This window comes from Lygodium microphyllum, chromosome 30 (genome assembly GCF_053477565.2).
Source record: "Lygodium microphyllum isolate KBCC chromosome 30, Lygodium_microphyllum_v1.1.10, whole genome shotgun sequence".
NCBI lineage: Eukaryota > Viridiplantae > Streptophyta > Polypodiopsida > Schizaeales > Lygodiaceae > Lygodium > Lygodium microphyllum.
In genome coordinates this window covers 111,480,510-111,501,746 of record NC_141164.1, presented here as the reverse complement: position 1 = coordinate 111,501,746, position 21,237 = coordinate 111,480,510, and the positions used below count along the sequence as shown (strand labels likewise).

At 37.3% G+C, this 21,237-nt stretch overlaps 1 protein-coding gene across 1 annotated transcript; it reads right to left on the bottom strand.

Moving 5' to 3' along the window:
- Positions 1–18,079: 18,079 nt before the first annotated feature.
- On the bottom strand, positions 18,080–19,998 carry LOC148010243 (uncharacterized). Its single transcript, XM_087672993.1, has one exon. The coding sequence runs from the start codon at positions 19,854–19,856 to the stop codon at positions 18,597–18,599; it is 1,260 nt and encodes a 419-aa protein (XP_087529119.1). The 5' UTR covers positions 19,857–19,998; the 3' UTR covers positions 18,080–18,596.
- Between the last annotated feature and the right edge of the window lie 1,239 nt (positions 19,999–21,237).

Below are 21,237 nucleotides of genomic sequence, written 5' to 3'. Positions count from 1 at the left end.
GATAGAAGCCAAGGCAATTACTAATCTCACTGTCATCATTTTAGCTACTGGACTGAATGTTTCTTCATAGTCCAAGCCATAAGTTTGTGCATATCCTTTTACAACCAATCTTGCTTTATGCCTCTCAAGGGAACCATCCGACTTACATTTGACCTTATAGATCCATTTACATCCAATGGATTTCTTGCCATGAGGTAATTTCACCAAATCCTAAGTCTTGTTTTTCCTTAGTGCATCCATCTTTTCATCCATTGCTTGTCTCCGCTCTTTGCTCTCTACTGCTTCTTCAAAGCAAGTAGGATCCACATGTTGTACATAAGAAACCATTGCATAATGCATCTTCATGAACCCATTATAAGTCAATCTACCAACCAGATACCTTACCCCTTTTGACCTTCTCAGTTGAGGTGCACTACCATGTGTCTCAACTGATCTAGCGTGTGGTGGAATCCATGGACTGGAATCCATGGACTGTAACTGATCTAGCGTGTGGTGGAGTGCACAAAGGAGTACCTACATCCAAAGCAAATAATCTCCCTTTCTTTCTGCCATGAGAAATCACGCTGCCAGTTCTTCCATTATGGAACTCCTCAATGAAACATCCAAACTTATTGAATCTCACCTGCAATCCTTGATCTGTCATTTGACCAACCGATGCTAAGTTCTTAGTTATTGTGGGCACATAAAGTACATCTCCAAGCTTATTGTTAATCCCATCTTTAGTAACAAGTGGCACACTACCAATATGAGTGATTTTATGTAAAGTATCATCACCAGTGGCAACATATTCCTCATTCTGCATCTAGTCCTTGCTATCAAACCACTCAACATGATGAGTCATGTGGTTTGTAGCTCCTAAATCCAAAAACCAGTCATTCTCACGAGGAGAGTGTGTCATGCTCCCAAGCACATGCTCCATTGCAAATAGGTAACCTCTAGGCGATCCACCTCTAGGTCCATAACCTGTAGCACCATAAGTGTCTGCATAGTGGCCATATTGGGTCCTTCCACGACCCCTCGACATAGCATTCTGTTTATGATAACAATCCCTCTCAAAAGGACCAAACTACCCACAGTAATGACAAGTGCCATCTCTCTGTGAAGGACTAGACCATCCTCTACCTCTAGGGAAAGATCTCCCCCTGCCTCTATGCATGAAGTCACTACGACCAAAGTTACCTCTTCCATGAGCAAAACCATAATTACTACGACCAAGTGAAGAACCTCTAGCTCTAAATGAGCTGGCACAACCTCTCTGGTGATAGAAAACATTATCTCCACCTACATTTTTGCCACTACTAGATGCATTCAATCCCAACTTGATTTCTTCTGTAAGTAGCAATCCAATAAGCTCCTCAAAGTGAGGCATAGAGCCTCTTCTTAATTGAAATAGAGGTATCCAAAGATTTGAAAGCTGGTCCAAGTCCATTTAGTGTCACTGACACTAAATCATCATCATCAACATGTGCATTAATGGATGCAAGGTCTTCTGCAATTTGCTTGATTTCTGCCACGTAGTCATTGATACTGCGATTGCCTCTCCATGCACCATGTAATCTCTGCTTGATTTGTATCTTGCAAGCCTCTGTACATATTCCATACATTTTTTCTATGATTTTCCATGCCTCCTTACAAGTACTTGCCTTTTTTATATAAGGAATTAAGGTTCCTGAAATACATATGGAGATCCAATGCAAAACCTTCATGTTCTTCCCTGTCCAATCCTTGTATGTTTTCTTTTGCTCTTCAGTTGGATGTTCAAGAACTTCTAGACATTCATCATCACCTGTTATGAGATCCCATACACCTCTACCCATCAAAAAATTCTCCATCCTGTAAGACCAAACACTATAATTGTCTTTGGTCAATTTGTCTCCCACAATCTAAGTGATCTATGCCGTGTCAGACATTATGACTACTGCAAATTCCAAAAAACCACCAATATAAAGTGTCCACAAATGGTATTTAGCAACATGCCCAAATCTGAAACATCAATGGTCCAATCCGAGACAAAAAAAACATAAAAAATAGTCCCAAAATGCATGTAAAAATAGCTTCCAACAATATGATTGTCATACATGTGTTCAAAAACTATCATATACATCCATCCATGATGCAAACATATCATACATTCAGTTCCCAACAAGAACCATCCAAATCGGATCCCAAACGACCCAAAATGCATCAAAACACGAGTCTCATATTGACCATTTTTCCTGTAATTTTTCTGCCGATTTTTGTGCCAAGCTAGAAATAGATACCAAGCAGAAGCTTAAAAAAATTCCCATAATTTTTTGAGCAAAAATCGGCCTCCAAATAGCCTCCCGTAAGTTGCATAGACATTGCCCTTTTTCAGTCTTCAAACCAACTAGTTCTTCTTTTCTGCAGTATGAAATGATTGACTCTGAACTAGTTTGGGCAATAACCAGTTTATGAGCTCTTAATGTGAATACAATTCCAGTAAATAACCAGTTCACCCCTTGAGCAATATGAAGATAGTTTAAGTTAAAGGTTTTTTTTCTTTTCTTTTCTTTTCTTAAGAAACCTTAATGGATAAGGCTTGGTTTGGTACTATGGCGGCTGCAGCATAGCAAACTATAATTTCAGAAGTGCTTTCTCCTCTCCAAGCTTCAATCTATCAACATCTATTCTTAGCTTCAATAATGTCTTCTCTTGTTTGTTCTCAAGATCTCTGTCTCTGTCGGTAGATGTCCACAAGGTATTGAGCAAAGCTTAGTGGTGCCTTTGCTCTGAAACCATCTGTCGACCTCGCATAATCAGGGCTGCATAATCAAGCCTCGCATAATCAAGACTACACTCAGTTGTTGATCGTCGGCCTCGTCTTCTCAGGGCCGTCCTTGCCTCCACCGACTACTGCCCTACCTCTGTCCCTTTTTTGCCCTATATTTACCCTCTGCTCTGTGTGGGAATGTGCACCGCTTTGTCAAGGGCACTGTAACAATATGCCTTTGGGCATCAGCAACAAACTTTTGCACATTAGTGATAACCTCCTTGGCCTTCCCAACATTGACTCATGCCATGAACCAATTTTGAACCAAAACACGCATTGATTCGTGGCTATCATACTTGCTGTCATACATGATTTTCGACATGCTTTCTCTTCCCGTGTGCATCCAAGATGAGCTCAATGGCTCAAACTCCGAGCCTCAATGGCTCTCTCAAGCCCTGGTACTTGCTTTGGGTGGCTTTAGATTGAGACTAGTACTTGATTTCAATGGCGGACAGTGAGCTAGAACCTCGATGTAGACCTCAATTCGACGCGCTCCTCACTCCAATCTTGAGTTCCCACACTCGTGCTCTGATACCTAATGACCAGAGAGGGAGAGAGAGATTCAATGAAGAGTAGACGGCATGAGATATGGAAGCTCAAGCTTATTTTTTTCCATTCTCTTCTTCTTCATCCTCATACTCTCTTCTCTCTATCTAATTTTCCCAGTCTCACTCAAAGAGATAGACACTTTGACCTTTAGGACACTTTATATAGCCTCTCACACACTTACTTAATACAACCATAGGATAAGTCTTAGACTATGCCTTGTTTCTCAACATAAGGGATAATCATAATTAGTTCCTAATGAACAATTCATAGTACACGATTGCAATGCAACTAACTCAACACATACACTTAACTATGAACACTTGAATTACAAAGCACACAATTGTAGTGCAAATATCTTGTATACAACTAAAAACAAATCATACAATTGAAGCAATATCAAAGCATGTAAATTGAGGTAAAGTCAAAGCATGTAAGTTATAAATTGTGTTTACAATGTATGTCAAGCGTGTTAATTAACAAATTAAGGCAATGCCAATGCATGTAGATTATAAACAACTTTTACAATGCAACTATGCCTTTTTTTACAAAAAAGTTTGACTCATTTTTATTTCATGGCCTAGCTTTGTCGATGTTTGAAGGGCCTACCTTATCATGTACATTCCCTTGAATCGTGGCCTATGTGAGCTCACCAAAGATTTGCTTGAGTTTCAGCCACTCATGATTATGTTGTTTCTTTATCAACTCTTGTGGCCTCAAGCTCTTCTAACGGATCACTAATGTGTTATCACACCTTATTTCTTTCTCTTCATAACACATCATTTTCTTGGGTGAGGTTCTCCACCATTTCCTTTAGTGAGTCAGTAACCATGCAAAAGGAAGTGGAAGCTCATAACCAACACAATTGTGAAGACAAGCATGAAGATAGAATATCATTTCATGATCAAGCAAATAGAGAGTATCATTCATTCAGTCAGCCCTCTACTTATGTAGTTGGGAAACCATCTTTTCATGAGTTGAGTAACAATCAATTTGTATAGTCCTTCTTTGGACAATATTCATGGAGTAAGGACTCATGACAAAAACCTTCTTATGGATAGCCTAATGCAAATTCATCACCACATTACAATGATGGAGAATACAAAGAGATACTCAACATTCAAAGTTTCAAAGGGGATAATTCTTCACTAATGGAATGGGAGGAATGGAAGCATCTAAGAAGGACTTTTGCCAACAAACTAATATGTTGGCAATCAAAGAACTTCATAATGCAATGAAGCATTGTGAAAGGGTCTATGACTAAGTGCATTTATAACTACATTAGCAAAATACAATCAATATTGAATCATAGGGTGAAAATTCTAAATAAAGAATGTCCATTCAATGTGACAATTTAAAAAAAGTAACTAAGTTAGTGAATGTTTAATACCTTGTTAATCAATTTTGATCAGGAATTTAGAGCCCATAAGGTAATGTTTACAAATATCCAATGCATAAACTATATCCAAAATTTCTTTATCCTATGTGCTATAATTATGTGCCAATGGTTCTATATTTCTACTTTCCTAGATAGTTGGGTGGTCATTTAGTATTAGTACAACACATATGTAGGATCCCCTAGCATTAATGACTGTAAGAAGAAGAGTTGAGAAAAATCTAGATGTTGAAGTTTTGGTGTATGAGTCAAAAAATACTTGAGAGCTTCAAAAGATTTTTGTTGACTAGGTCTCCATTTAAAGACAATGTCACCATGCAACAGTATAGTCAAGGGTAAAGCTATGAGGAAAAAGTTTAACAAACTTTTTGTAGAAATCAACTATACTAAGAAAATATTGAACTTCATGAGTGTGCTTGGAAATAGGCTAGTATTTAATGGTTTTAAATTTTTTGAGTTTGTTGTGATTCCTTCAATAGATACTATGTGCCCTAGATATTCTATTTGATATTGAAATAATAAACCCTTGTCGATAGGATTAGCAATGGTATTTATGTAATACGTCACTCACATGTGGCAAATAAATAATAAATAATTACAAAATAAATAATAAAATACTATGAAATTTTTTTTGCTATGAAAATATAATGTTCATTTATATTTTTAGTGGATTTTCATTTGCATGTTCTTCATACAAGAGTGACTTATTACTCAAGTGCACACATGTCATACTAGTCACATTATACATGTGAATAGATAGTAGAGAATTAATTATTAGATAGCATTATATAGATGGATTATTTTCTTAGAGTACATTTTAACATTATCATATGGCTATCCACCACTGAAATAGTCTAAGTTCTCATTATTAAGTTCTAATAACTTAATGAGAACTTTGGGAGGATCTAAATGTTAAAATATTGAGGATGCATGCTAAGGTGGATCACTAATGAGAAAATAGACAATCATAATGAGGCATAAGTAATGACAAATAAGAACAACCGATATTATCCATGCATAATGCAAGTACAACTAAATGATAATGACTAATCAAATGAGTGTGGGGATGAGTGCCTTTTATAGGCTTACAGTAGGTGGTATTGGTAGGCGGAAAAAAGTGGAAAGGGACCATGGTATTCACCAACTATGGTATTAATAACACATGCATACATGACCTAGTCTAAGGCTTTATTTGCAATGTGATTCTTTGCCTTTGTTGTTCCTTACAAAGAGGCTATAGTGGATGTGATTGCACATTTCTCAACACCCCTCCTCAATCACAACCAAGAAAGACATTGAGTATACATAGGCTATCATGAGTAGAACCTTGCTAAGTGTAAACATGGAAAGAAACAACCATATAAAGCTAGAGGTTGTCACAAGCCTCACTAAGTGTGTAGAGGTTGTAGTATGCAAAGGTTACATGAGGAGTACAAGAGCTTATGGTAAGAACATTCGGCAAGCACACATTTAAAACCTTAAAAAGTCTATCAAAAAATGAGCTACAAAAGAAGGACTATTAAGTCCTATCCTTTTGTTCTTGGGTGTCTTCTTCTTCTTCTTCTCCATTGTTGTCTTCATCTTCTATAACTTTTACAAGATATGCTCTTTGAGATCTTTTCTTAGCATGGCAAAACTTCTCGATATGCCCACTTTTCTTGCAAAAATCACAAACTATGCTCTTCTTCCCTTTCACTTAGAGTTGTTGGTCTCCTCTTGGGGTGCTTGTTTCTCCCTTTCTCTTGATCTTATTTTCCTCTTCCAAGGGAGAGGCTTTGATATCCACAAGCTTCGGCTTTGGCATGTTGATTAATGTGGTAGACACATTTTCAAACTCAAGTGGAAGGCTCTTGAGAAGCACTCCAATGTAGATGTCTTCATCCATCTTCAAATTGATTCCTGCAAGAAGTTGTGTCAACAAGCTTTCCATATAATTCAAATGAGTTGCAAGTGAGGTGCTACTTTTCATGTCAAGCCTAAAAAATTCAATTAGTAAGCCATCTTTGGAGGATTTTGAGTGAGCTCCAAACAAGGTTTCTAATCGATCCCATGTTGCTTGAGAGGTTTCACAATCATCAACATGATGAATGTAGCTGTCATCAAGTTCGATCTTTTTGATAATAGCTTGAGCCTTATCATCGTTTTTATCCCATATGACTAAGAGTGCGACCTCCCTTGGTTTCTTCTCTTGACCACTTGTGATTAACCACAAGCCTTTCTTCATCAGGATCATTTTGATCCTAGTTTTCCATGTATGGAATCCGACACCGTTGAATCGACATGAGGGTAAATCTTTACCCATTTTGTTGGCAGGAGTAGCAGCAAATAGCTAAGAATAGACCAGTATAAGAGTTGAATTTGAGTGTGTCAAAGGACACAAGAAGATTAGTGTTAATCAACACTAGATAATATCAAGAGATACTACATAGTTGAAGCACTTGATGTTGATCTTGATGTTGAATCTTCTTCTTGCTAATTTGAAGTGGTAGCTTTGCTGAGAACTAAGTGTTGTAGCAAATTAGAGAGTCAGTGACATTATTGAGCCAAAGGAAGTAAGAAAATGAAGTAAAATCTGAGCTTGAAGATTAATGGCTATGGCTGCCCTCTTTAGGGTTTAGATAGGCGATTGGTATTTTTCTTATTGCTGCTCATAGAGATAGCCATTTGAGAAACCTTATGAGCTGGAGATAGCTTAGATGCATAGCTTCAAATGCCCTATGGTAGTGGAAAACATTGTTGTGCATGTAGGCGGAATGAGCAATACCAATCAAAGATGGCGCAATCTAGGCAACAACTAGGAAAACATGCAATGTTGGAGAGGAGTGGCACCAATGTCACACTGTAAAGTAATAGGAAGGAGCACCGTGAGTCAAAGGAAGAGTTTCCCAAAAGAAAGCACGAGCTAAAATGGCCTGCTTTGAGAGATTTAAGCCCTCCAATGAAGGTGGGTGGCTATGGAGGTAGGTGAGAGATTCATGGAAAAGTGGAGGGAGGCAAAAATTCAAACTGAAGTGACCCAATCAGTGGCCTAATGACTCACTAACTTGAAACCCACTATGATACCATGTTAAAATATTGAGGATGGATGCTAAGGTGGATCACTGATGAGCAAATAGACAATCATAATGAGGCATAAGTAATGAGAAACAAGAACAATTGATATTATCCAAGCATAATGCAAGTACAATTGAATGATAATGATTGATCAAATGAGTGTGGGGATGAGTGCCTTTTATAGGCTTACAGTAGGTGATATTGGTAGGTGGAAAAAAGTGGAAAGGAACCATGGTATTCACCAACTTTGGTTTTAATAAACCATGCATACATGACCTAGTCTAAGGCTTTATTTGCAATGTGATTCTTTGTCTTTGTTGTTCCTTACAAAGAGGCTATAGTGGATGTGATTGCACATTTCTCAACACTAAATACATGCAAGGACTTATCTTGAGTGCTACAAGTCATCCAAACCTTAAAATATAAAAATGCAACATGCTTTTCAAACAATATTGTTTACATCTATTTTGAGAGGATTTCTATAATTTTACCTACATTAGATTATTGAAAAGTTTATTCACTTCAATTTGAGCTCCTAAATGATCCTTTTGAAAGTTTATATGTGAAAGTTGTGGTGAACACAAGTCACAAACAAGCCCAAGAGACAAGACTGTTCTCTGAAAGAATCTATGACACCTACATGGTCTTCTTGGACATGTATTGTCCTAAAGATCAAGGAAAGATTTTGTGATGTTTTAGAGGGTTGATATTGCTCTTGTACATGGTGTTTTGATGTATGTGGGTTGTTTTGGTACCAAAATGAGTCACAATCTCAAAAATTGGGACTTCACTGAATCTTAGTCTTAGTAATTGGGATTTCACAAATCCATAGTCTCAATAATTAGGTTTTCTCTTAGCCATAGCCTTAAAAATATCATTTGAAAGTGGATGTATATGTTGTATAGAGATTGAGCCAAAGCTTCTTTGTAGAAAATATACTATACAATTGGTTTTGTTCTATTTCTTGTAAATATGTTGGAATTTATTTTCATCTTTTACAAAAACTCCTCTCTCTCTTCTATAAACTCTTCTTGCCAAGTCACTAGTAGTTTTAGGCCAAACATGGAAAACCCCTCGACATCCTTGGTAAATCCAACTTGAAAGGCCTATGGAAGAGTTTTGTAGGATGGGAAATGCTACATATCCTTTAGACTATGTAAGGCATTTATTGCTAGATAGTGGTGGGGATTCGAACATGGAGTTCAAATTAGATGTAGATGTGATGTAGATGTATAAGGCAATCATGGAAAACAAACTAGCAATAAAAGCATTTCAAGCAATTGTCAATGAAGTGAGTTAATTTGATGGGCAAGAAATATCTAAATATCTCAAAACCTATTACATACAATGGAATTGTATGATATTCCAAAAAATCATATAACAAAGTATTTTGACCAAATTGTGGTGAGAAAAATCAAGGACCATATTCAATACATACAACTAGAACATGGTGCACTCTAGAAAAACTTTGAGAAAGACCTTAAACAAGACTATTTTATGTAAGATCTAGAGCAAGATGGTGATTGAGAATAAGCCTCTAAAAGGTCTCAAGAGTCAGATTTAGCATAACTATTACAAGAAATGCACAAGTTTAGTTGAAGGTTATATGACTTCAAGAAAAAGAGGGAACAAGATTGGAAGATATGCTTTGCAAGGATACACAAATGATTGTGTAGGATGAAGTTGAGGAACTCTTACATGAAATGCATGTTAGAGTAGTAGCTAACATGACTTGAAGAAGATGCTTAGGATTTTGAAGATAATGACTTGTCTTATGAGTTACTTGATGATGCACATATGTTTTCAATATATGCTTTGTCTAAAGATGCAGTGGATACATTCTTTGTAAATACAAATGATATAATGACAATGAATGGAGAACATAGATTGATATTGAATACAACCAAGACAATGACAATGCATATTGATGATGCTTTGACTACAAGTGCAAATGCTATCTTGACAGAGAATGCACATGATGCTTTGAGTGGGGACACAACTATGAATGATGCAAATGCTATTCAATATGTACAAACCAAATAAAATGCTTTTTAAGGTGTTTGACTAGCACAAAATATAGAGATATCTATCATGCAAATTGCTTCCTTATGGATGGTTGATAGTGGGATTGTATGTCTTTATATGCATGATGACAAGGCAAACATGGATGTATGATTTTCTATGCATGAAATTGAAGAAAATGTAGATATGTCTTTTGAACCAAAACCATTTAAGCTAATTGCAAAAGAGATGTGGAAAGCCTCAATGCTATCGTATAATCCAAGTGGAATTACAAGCTACGTGATGCTACAAAGTTGTAATAGGGTACTACTACCATTTGACCATGGTGAATCTATAAATTTATTGGAGCAACATACTTTTGTAGATGTCAAGTATGTAGGTTTATGATCCAAGAGGAAGCTATGTTGTTTATGACTTATGCAAGGTGATTATCTGGGTTTTTTATCTTGGCGATATCCGTATGTGATATACATGACTTTTTGGGAGATGAGTATTTGGCCTTTTGACCCATACGAGTTACATAGTGTGGCACATACCGAATGATGTGCATGTTTCAAAAGGGTGGGTGCCATGTGGCTATATGTTCAATCAAGGAAAATGAAGGGAAATCCATCTATACAAGTAGTTTGGATATATGCTTATGGGATACTTACTCATGATCTTAACAAGTTTTTCTAGGATCAAAATTGATCCACCAAAATAGTCTAAGTTTTTTATTATTAAGTTCTAACAACTTAATGAGAACTTTGGGAGTATCCATACACATACAAGGACTTATCTTGAGTGTTACAAGTTGTCCAAGTCTAAAAATATAAAAAAAACATTGATTTTATTTTAAAAACAATATTTATTGCTATTTTGAGAGTATTTTCATAATTCTACATGTGCTGACTTGTTAATCAAGTTTGTTTGCTTCGATTTGAGTGCCTAGATAACCCTATTCAGTGTTCATATGTGAAAGTTTTAGTGGAAATAAGTTGCAACCAAGCTTAGAACACAAGATTGTTGTCTTAAAGAATCTATTACAATTACCTGGTCTTCTTGGATGTATGATGTCCTAAAGATCAAGGAAAGAACTTGTTATGTTAGAGGGTTGATATTGCTCTCATATAGGGTATTTTGATGTATATGGATTGTTTTGATATCAGACTGTTCTATGCTTGTTCAAGGCCGATTTTGGACTACAAATACATTATTTTGTATTTGTATTTCGTGTATGAAAAACACTAAATCTTTTAGGCCGATTTAAATTGAATTTATTCTAAACCATAGTCTCAAAACTTGGGATTTCATTGAGCCATAGTCTCAAAAATATAATTTGAAAGTGGATGTATATGCTATACAAGGATTAACCCAAAGCTTCTTTGCAAAAAATATAATTTATTTCTTCTATTTCTTTTGTTGGATTTTACCTTCATCTTCTACAAAAATTTATATCTTCTATGTAAACTCTTCTTGCCATGACCCCTATGGTTTTAGGTCATACCTTGATAATGTGCAAAAATTATTATTATTATTTTAGACACTTCTATTATACTCATGTTTAGATTTATCTATTGTTATTTTAACATTTATAATATAAACTAAAGGCAAGATAAATATTTTTGTAATGTTAGATTTATTAAACAGTTATAAGGTAATAATCTTTGGCAAAAGTACATTATTCATACAAAGAACTCAAAAAGCCCAAAAAGATGCTCTTCATGATACTTTGGCACAAAAGCTAAGGAGTACAAATCCACAAATAAGTGCATAAGAAAGACACTCACTCATACATGGGGGCAAAGTTTATCCATTCTCTTGTTATACACTTTTGTCTCTATTTTCTCTCTTAAGTAATTTTTATTGTCTCAATTTTCAGTTAATAATTGGTCACTCTTCGCTATACAATAATCAATTATTAACTAAAAATTAATACGACAAAAATTGCTTAAAAGTAAAAATAGATATGAGTGCACAATAAGAGAATAAATACAATCTCCCCAAGTATGAGTGAATATCTTTCCCATATATATATTTATGGATTTTTATTTCTTAGCTTTTGTGCTAATGTGTCATGCATGTATTAATTGATTTGTATTTATTTCCTAGCTTTTGGGCTCAAATATGATGAAAAACATCCTTTCAAATTTGTGTTTTCCTTGAATTATATTATACTTCAATGTATTGATTTTCTAGCACTTGTTTTTTAAATCTAATATTACAAAAATATTTATCTTTTTATTATATCTTAGTGTACGGATTATTTTAAAAATTAATAAATACATGTATGAGCATACAATAAATTGCATATTATTATATTTAGGGATGCAAGTATGCATATACATAACTTGTAGAAGAAGATGCTTGAGATAGCACAACTCAATGTGTATAAGAGATATCAATAGAGAAGATTCATAAGATTAAGTATGCAGTAAAGTGAATATGTATATATAAAATACCCTTAAAAACATCCTAAAGAGAAAAAGAAGTGCCCTAATGGTCTTAAGTGTGTTCACACATCACTCTAAAATATGGTAACAAAATCCCTTCTGGAAGTAATACAATGAATAAGAGTTAGCACTCGTATATAGGAAAGTGTCAAGCCTAGTAGACTAGATTAGTCCACAAAGGAGAGAGAGCCCAAAGCTTTACTGAAAGCTTTGAACTCTCATGAGACAAAGCCTTTGATAATTGATTTATAAGATTGTCATGTATTGGCATATAGGACAAATTGATCTCTCTTATAGTCTCTCCCTAACATAATGATAGTCAACCTCAATGTGCTTAGTATGTGATTGGAATGTTAAATTCCATACAACTACTAATACATGTCCGTGAAGATGGCAATCACGGATGACTATCCAATATTGAAATCAACCAAAAGACATATGAGCCAAATACACTCAACCGTAGCTATGAAAGTTACCTTATAATGAGCTTCACAACCGTAAGTGACCCCAATGGGCTGCTTCTTGCCCCCAACCATGATATGCATAAGATAACAAGCATGAAAAAAAAACCACTTGGGAATACACAAGTATCCTAACAAGCCCAATCAAGATCCCAAAAAACATACAAATCTAGCAACAATGATCTTTTCTCAAAATAAAACAACACAAGATGCTAAGTATCACTCATGTAGTGAAAGATCTGCTTTATTATTTATCAATACTTAATACCTAGGCTATGCATAAACATGCTCATTTATGAGATTATAAGTTCAATATCAAGCTTTGTAATGTATAAATAAATCAAACATCCAATAGCTTGTTGATAGAGAGAGACATCAAAGCAATCTCTAATATCATGAAGACACAACTTCAAACCTATCTCCAAAGGAGTAGCAATAGACTTGTAGTTCTTAAGACCAAATCTCTATACTAATATCTCGACATACTTTATTTAACACAAAGCAATACCTCCATCATACTACTTGAACTGAATGTTTGAACAATAATGTAATAGACCCAAATCTAACATATCAAAAGCTAAATTCAACTTAGCTTTAAATGAACATTATGTGTCTCATGAGAACTAGTGATCAAAAAAATCAATATAAATCATAATGATCAAAGGCACGTCACCCTCATCTCTAACATATAAGGTACTCTCAATTGGACTATTCCAAAACCCACATACAATCAAGTATGCATGTATCTTCTCATACCAAGCCCAACATGCTTGATTCAAACCATAGAATATCTTTATCACCATTCAAAAAAATGCACTTTTGATGTCCAATTGATATACATTCCAACCATTATGAGCTACTAGTATACAATTGCTACAAATAGTTATCATACAACAAGTGAAAGCAAACACCTCATCAAAATCAATGTCATTCAACTAAGCATAGCTACCACTACTCACAAACCTAGCTGTGTAGCAAACAACACTATTGTTTGGCTTGCACTTTTAGCTTATAAGCCCACTTGGTACCTATGGATTTCTTTTCAATATATTACATCTTTTTCCTCTAGTTAATTAAAGAACAAGCTTCATCTTTACTTTGCCCTCCACTAGTCACATGCATCCCATTAACTTTGAGTAGTTTCAATCAATATCCTTGCTAGTGAAGTACATTGAGCAATCTAGTATAACTCAAAGGGCCCTTGTTTGAGATTCCTTGAAGTACTTGTGGCTTCATCTCATTCACAAGTACAAGAAAAATTACAAGGCCTACCTTTATAGAGATAGAGAAACCTAGTGAGTTTGTTGATTAAGTATGCTTACATAAATGTTTTTCTACTTTGTGTTGGAAATTCTTTGTTTCCACACAGACAAAAGAGAAAGCAAGGTAAACGAGCTAAAAACAAAGTAAAATTGTATTCATGATGATTGATCAAAGGTGATGATAATGATACCAATTCTACTGTGTGGTGGAGCTACCGAGCTGTAGTGATGAGTACGTTATGTTGTATATTGATTACATAAGGCTAGTGCAGATATCGCCATGGATTGCATAGACGTTGAATCTACTATGTGGAGAATTGCAATGATGACTATTGAGATGTGCTGGATGTCACCCTTCACACTAATACCAATTTGGCTTTTTAACTCTCTAAGGTTTGCAAATTCCTTAATGTAGCAAAGAACCTCCCTCTCTCTCTCTCTCTCTCTCTCTCTCTCTCTCTCTCTCAAGTCATGATAATGAAGAGTGAGAAGATACTATCTAAGAGGTAGATAGAAAAGAGGAGAGAGTAGGTAAGGATGAAAAGCTAGCTTAATGAGCAAATATGGCATTACAAGATCCTAATCATTGCAGAGTCTTAACAAAGGAGTAATGTAAACAAGTCATAAGGATAGAGTTTCATGTAAAGTAATGCAAAACATACTATGCAAAAGACACCATCTTTAGCCACAACATGATAAGTTACATATTATATTGTTAGTTAATGTAAGTCAAATTATTAAGCTAAAAAAACTTTTTCATAGCTTGGGTTTCGTAAAACCTTAAAACAATGCATCTTTAAGTGCCCCTCGACTAGCCCCTCAATGTCTCATATTTATGAACTCTTCATTTATAAGTAAATATACTTGATGAAAACATCAAAATGTCACAAGGTCATTACTTTCATATAATTCTATTAATTATACATTACTAAATAGTACTTAGGAAACAATATCTACTCTTGGCCCCTTTACCCTAAATGATTTTGGGTTTTTTGAACCCTCCAAGAGATGAGGAATTAACCAAATAAAATTATAGTCCACAATGTTCATTTTCTTTAGATAATAGTAATGTTTAGGGCAATAAGATACAACTTGACTTGGGTGTTTGCAATGTTTACACTAACCCAACTATACAAGCATGCATAAAGACAACACACATTGCCTTACACATTGGCAATTTCTAGTGTTATGGACTAGTCAGCAATACTTATGAATTCCTATAGTACTACCCTTTTGCATGTGCTAGTAGGTTGTGGCATTTAAATCATGTCATGTAAGCTTTGATCCCTTTAAAACACATGATAGACACACTCATTTAAACAAGAGTGTGGCAATTACTAAGAGTATGTTTTGCCCACAAGGACAAGATGACTCAATGGAAACATCACTCCATGAACAAGTAGGAGGGGTGAATCAACTAAGGCTATAATTGATCTTGAGATGGTGAAATTGGTGCAACCCAAGCTTTGACATCTAAAGTAAAATGTATTTGAGCATATGTTCCATACATGTAAGAGTACAAGCACAAACAAGTAGTAGAACAAAGACCAAAAACATTGAAGCATCCAATAGAGTGACTAACATACAATGATAAGTGTGCATGCATTATGCTTACATGAAGTTTGTTCAAGCTTACATGCTTTCAAAATACTACTTGAAATAAAGAATGGAAGCAAGATGTGAAAGAAACATTTACATCTAGAAAGAATAGAACACTAGATTTAATTGGGCTATCCCAAAGAAAGAAACCTATGGGATGAAATGGTATACTATTCATGAGCTCATATCCCTTTATTACATTTAAAACTTGGTTTGGCCTAGCATAGCAATGAAGTAAAGATATCATCAACAAGCATGACCTAAGCTTATACCCAAGATGACATAGCACAATCACCAAAAAACCTGGTCCAAACTATATAGCATAACCTAAAAAAAACTTGTGAATGCAATAAAGATGATTATTAATGAGGCCAAAATCCACCCAAAGCCTAAATAATAGTTCTTCAAGAATCCTTTGACCTAAAAATTTGCAATGCAATTGGCAACCTAAAAAATATTCTTAAGCCCACAAAATCTCCTTTGAGATACTTGCACACATTCACAACTACATTCAGAGTAAGATACAGATAGGCATGCACAAGAATGCTCAATAAATTTTAATTTCCCATCCAATCTCTTTCACAATAACTCGTACACACACAAAGCTAAGTGGATTCAAGTAGGCAAATGGACACATGATTTAATGAATACCCAAAAGAATTTGATTTCTGACGTTGAAGTTTAATTGTCAGATGATTGCACAGGGGACTAACTCAAGATAAATTCAGTAACATGAAGGACTACATAATAAGACTTCCTAGAACAAAGATTGGCTTGCTTTACACACAGTATCATGTAAGGTCACGGTTTTTCTCCCCAGTTTTTTTGGGTGTGTTTTTTTTTTTTTTGCCCAACAAATTCCAATCAACTCAAAAACTATGTTGTGAGAACTCTGGTAATAACAGGCTTCCGAACTTCCCAACCTGCTCTTCGTTTAATTAGATTGGTTACCAAGTATACTGCTCTAAATCTCACTTTGCCTGAAAGCGGATGCCTACTATTTAATGTTCTCCTCTACAGAATGGAAACAATACATAAATTCTGGTCTGTCTGTTAAAATTCTCTATATATGAATATGAAAGAGCAAGAAAGCCAAAAAGCAAAAGAAGAAAACAAGGTAGTGAATGTACAAAGCCTGCCCCAAAACTTTATTGAACATTTCCATATTTATTTGCATATAAATTTATGTAGAAGTCCAGCAGGGTAGAGTACTATTAGGGATAAATAGAAGGTCTATAATTTATGTAGAAGTCCAGCAGGGTAGAGTACTATTAGGGATAAATAGAAGGTTGGGCTCCCGGTAAATTATACACAAAAGGTTCTTTTCATAAAACAAGAGCAATGATGACTGCAGGACTAGAGACAATAAATCATTCCGCTTGGATTTTCAAATTTTCCCTGAGGAGAAAGGGAATCAGGCCTAGTTTTTAGGATTGCAACGGCCTTTGGCTTTGGCTTTGGCAAGCCCACATAAAAAGGTCCAAGTATAAGCACTCAAAAGTCTGTCCTACATTCATGTTCTATTGGAAGGGGGACAAGAAAGAGGAAGCAGAGTTAGTCTTACACAAGTCTAGCAAAGCAAGGAAACCACCAGCAACTAGCATGATCCCTGTGTAAATAGGAAAAGTGACTGGTCACATCTAACCGCATGTTGCAGTAGGGCCTAATGTTGGGAAAAGAAACAGCTGCAGTTTCAAACATCACACACGGACTGATAGCAGCAACTCCAATTTCTGGTTGTTGGGTTGATGTAGGCATATTTAAAACACAAACATGGACTACTAGCAACTCCACTTTCTGGTTGTTTGGTTGATGTAAGTACGCCGAAGAAGATACTCAAGGTTGTCCAAGGTTGTCTAATCAAAAACATCAGTAGCAACTTTCTCAATGCCCCATCTGGGTCCTAAACCTGCAGGTTGCAGGTTCTAAAAAATCTTAAGAACAACCTCTTTAATGATAAAGGCTACCAACAACAACAAACAAAAACTTTTCTAGGGTCATCTCAGAGCTATTTAGTGTACAAAGAAAGGAATTGACCTTACACAAGGCTCCATAACCATACTCAAGAACCAAGTGATTCGAACATAAGATCAGTACATAACTTGGTGAACATATACTCATGCTCAACTGGTGACCACAGGACCATGCTAATGTTGTAACCACCAAAGTACAGCCTGTGACAGTCTTATGGTAAAAACAGGAAAATCCAGGACTACATGAAAAGAAAAAGAGAAACCAGACTTATGACGCCAAATGCTAACAGAATCTTTCATCTCTACAAACATACCTGCGCACTCCAGAACACCTACATAAAAACAGGTTATTCCTCTACAGACCTGGCTCTAAGGCACCCACCAAACAAAGTACCTAGCAGGTTCAAACAGATTGAAAAAAAACATATCAGGATTTCCTGACAGCCTGACAAACTATTCTGATTTGATGTTCTAAAGGCAACCTAAAAGAAGACCTAACACAGACATGATTACAAAACAACAAACTATCAAAAGCAAAGACGATAACAGTGTAAATGATTTAGGAACTAGTGTAGTTTACAATCATCCTGATTACAGCTACACCACAAATTATAGTGGATGTCTCGTGGGCCTGCCAGCTCCAAGAAGTTGAACCCGATCCATTAAGGTTAGTGTTGCTGATGCCAAAGCCAAATATTCCTACCAACCCTGGCTAGGTCACGAGCTGGAACGGGAAGTCCCACACCACCTTCAATCGGTTAGAAGAAGCATTGTCGATCCTATAAACCTGTTCATTCAGAAGCGTCTTAACACTATCATCTAACCACCCCCTCAAGCAGTATATACAACCAGCATCAAGGCTGGATACTATACAAGCTTGAGGTTGTGATAAGTCACTACGCTATTCGTGAGCAGTCAATGTCACTCCCTGAGGATTGTGCACCTTAGATCAATCCCAGCCTCCCAACTTTCCTAGGCTACTGAGCAGCTTTAGACAAGCACAAGGTCACATGGTGGCCACGCAATGGAGCCTGCCTAAGCCACTGCAGTAAACCTACCTTTACAGACAGGAAAAATCTGCTGTGCTTTTCTCTGACGATGCTTCCGCTCGCTCATCGCACACACTTCCACTTTCTAGAAAATGCATTCTGCGGCGCAGTTCTTCAACCTCCTGTTGCATCAGATACAGACGCTCTCTGAGAGCTATGTTCTCCTCTTCCAGATGTGCGATATGGCTATCTTGATCATCCATTCGAGTCTCCAACAGATTTTGGCCATTACCTTGAGGAGAATTTGAAGGATATGTCAACACAAAGCGGCTCAGGTCATGATCGAGTCTCTGCTCTAATTGCTGAACAGATTGGACACCTTGCTCAACATCACTACCACTTTCATCGTCATAGTCTCCTCTACCGATTTCTGAAGACCTAAGGCGTATCAATCCATTCATAGATCCATAACCATTTACACCCCACTCCTTGTTAGCCTCCTCTGCAAGCCCCCTCTCCAGAGGAAAAGGGGACAGAACAGGTGTAGGCAACACTGCAGGAGTGACAGGATTAGGTGAGACCAAAGAGGCAATGCCTCCCGACTTTTTCGCACGCATCAGGTAGGAGGTTGTATTGAGAGGAGCGCCAGGTGCACGGGGACCCTTGAATTGTGGCCGAGGGCGATCATGAAACCTCTTGTGGAAGTGGCCGAACGCCTTCACCTGGTTCCTCAGCTGCAATTCTTGAAGCCTGGGGGGTTGATACATCTGATTCTGTAGCACTGGGTAGGTCGAAGGCATCAGTCTGCCGTAAAATTGGGGTTGGAAAGCCTTCTGGGACTGTTCCGAGGCCCAAACAGCGTTGTTTCGAGGGTTCCTCTTCCTGGCCTGCATGCGGCGGGGCCGCTTACCATCATGGGGAGGGGGAGGTAACTGCTGGTTCTCGGAAGGGCGTTTGCGCGTGGACTGAGCGCCGGTGACAGGCTGTTTCCCTTTCCTCTGTTGGTTGAGGCGCTTGTTCTTCCAGTTTGGGGTGTACTTACTACGGCGATAGGGATTGGGACGGGCAGGTAGGATTTGGGATGAAGGACCTGTCGGTGGGGGCGGCGGCGGCGGCTGCTGCTGGATGAATGGCTGGGAGGTGTCGAAGGCCTGCTGAACGAACGGCGGGAGGGGAGGACGGGGCGGCGGTGCAGGATCTATGGACCAGGGGCGAGGTGGGGGCGGATCCATGGGGCGAGGGTGGGAGGGCTCCTGCTGCTGCTGAGGGTGCACACCAAAGGGGGGCAGGGGCTGCAGCTGCTGCTGTTGTTGATGCTGGGGCTGATCCATGTGGACAAGCTCTCTCTCTCTCTCTCTCTCTCTCTCTCTCTCTTTCTCTCTCGCTGTGATAAGTCAGTACGCACAGATAGAAACACAAAGAAAGGGGAGAAGAGAGACAAATATAGGGTCTGTTGGTTTTTGCAAGAGTGCGTTGGTTGATTGAGAGAGGGAGAGAGAGAGAGAGAGAGAGGATAAAACTGTAGGGTTGCTTTGCGTGAGGAAAGATGAAGCAGCCTTAAGAGAAAACTCTAATGGCCTTTGCTTCCTTTACTTATTCGTGGGATTATTGGTTTATATATGCTTCTTTATCTTAATTCTTAAAATATAAAATATCATTTCTGGATGCGCGCGTTTTTGTTATTTTCTTCCGTCCTTTCTTCTTTTCTTTTGGCAGTTCGCATCCCCCCAATTTCCAAAAGGCCTACGACTCGTGCGTGCATGATCCGTTCCCCTACGTGTCTTTGATCTGAGCGGTCCATCTCATTGCCCCATTAAGGGCTTGCTTTCCATGTAAAACCATCTACAAATGTTGTAAAAGCCTAGTAGTAGACAAGAGGAAAATTATGCTCCTCCTTCAAAAGCATCCATACAAAGACTCAAAAAAGGCTTCACATTGCATATACCACATAGATTAGGGCTCCTGCATGATCTCATAAATAATTTCTTCTATATCTATTGATGTGGCAAACCCTTTTCCATTTACACATCAAACCATCATTTTGATTTGGATGCATCATCCCAAGCACAAGGAAGTCTCATTAGTTGAAGCAACTCTAGAGTGCAAGTTTAGTGAACTACATTGCCTACATTCATGTGCATATAACACCATACTCATGATGCCCCTCATTTGTATGAGAGACATCCTCATGTGCACAGTCTAGTAGAGTTGCTCATCAAAAAGCTGCATAGTTAAGCACAAAGCGATGATAGTATCTAGTATGGTCAAGGAAGCATTGCATTTAGGGTTGGTGGGTGGAGAGAGATTCACTATCTTAGTCGTGTTAGTTGCAATTCCGTTTCTGGATACAACATGGCCTAAGATGATGCCATGCTTCACCCAAATTGACATTTAGAGGAGAACAAGTGATAGTGCCGACATATCTCAAAGATAAGTCAAAATTTCTCAAGGTGCTCTTTCCAACTTGAATGGCCTAAGATGATGCCACGCTTTACCCAAATCGACAGAGGAGAACAAGTGATAGTGCCAACATCTCTCAAAGACAAGTCAAAGTTTCTCAAGGTGCTCTTTCCAACTTGAATGGACACAAAGGTCATCTCTCTACTATGAACACCTCAAGTCGATCATGTACTAAGGCAATGCCTAACAACCACCTTTGGCAAGGCTCTTACAAAACAATCTATCAATCTGAACTTTAGAGTTAAGCTTCCT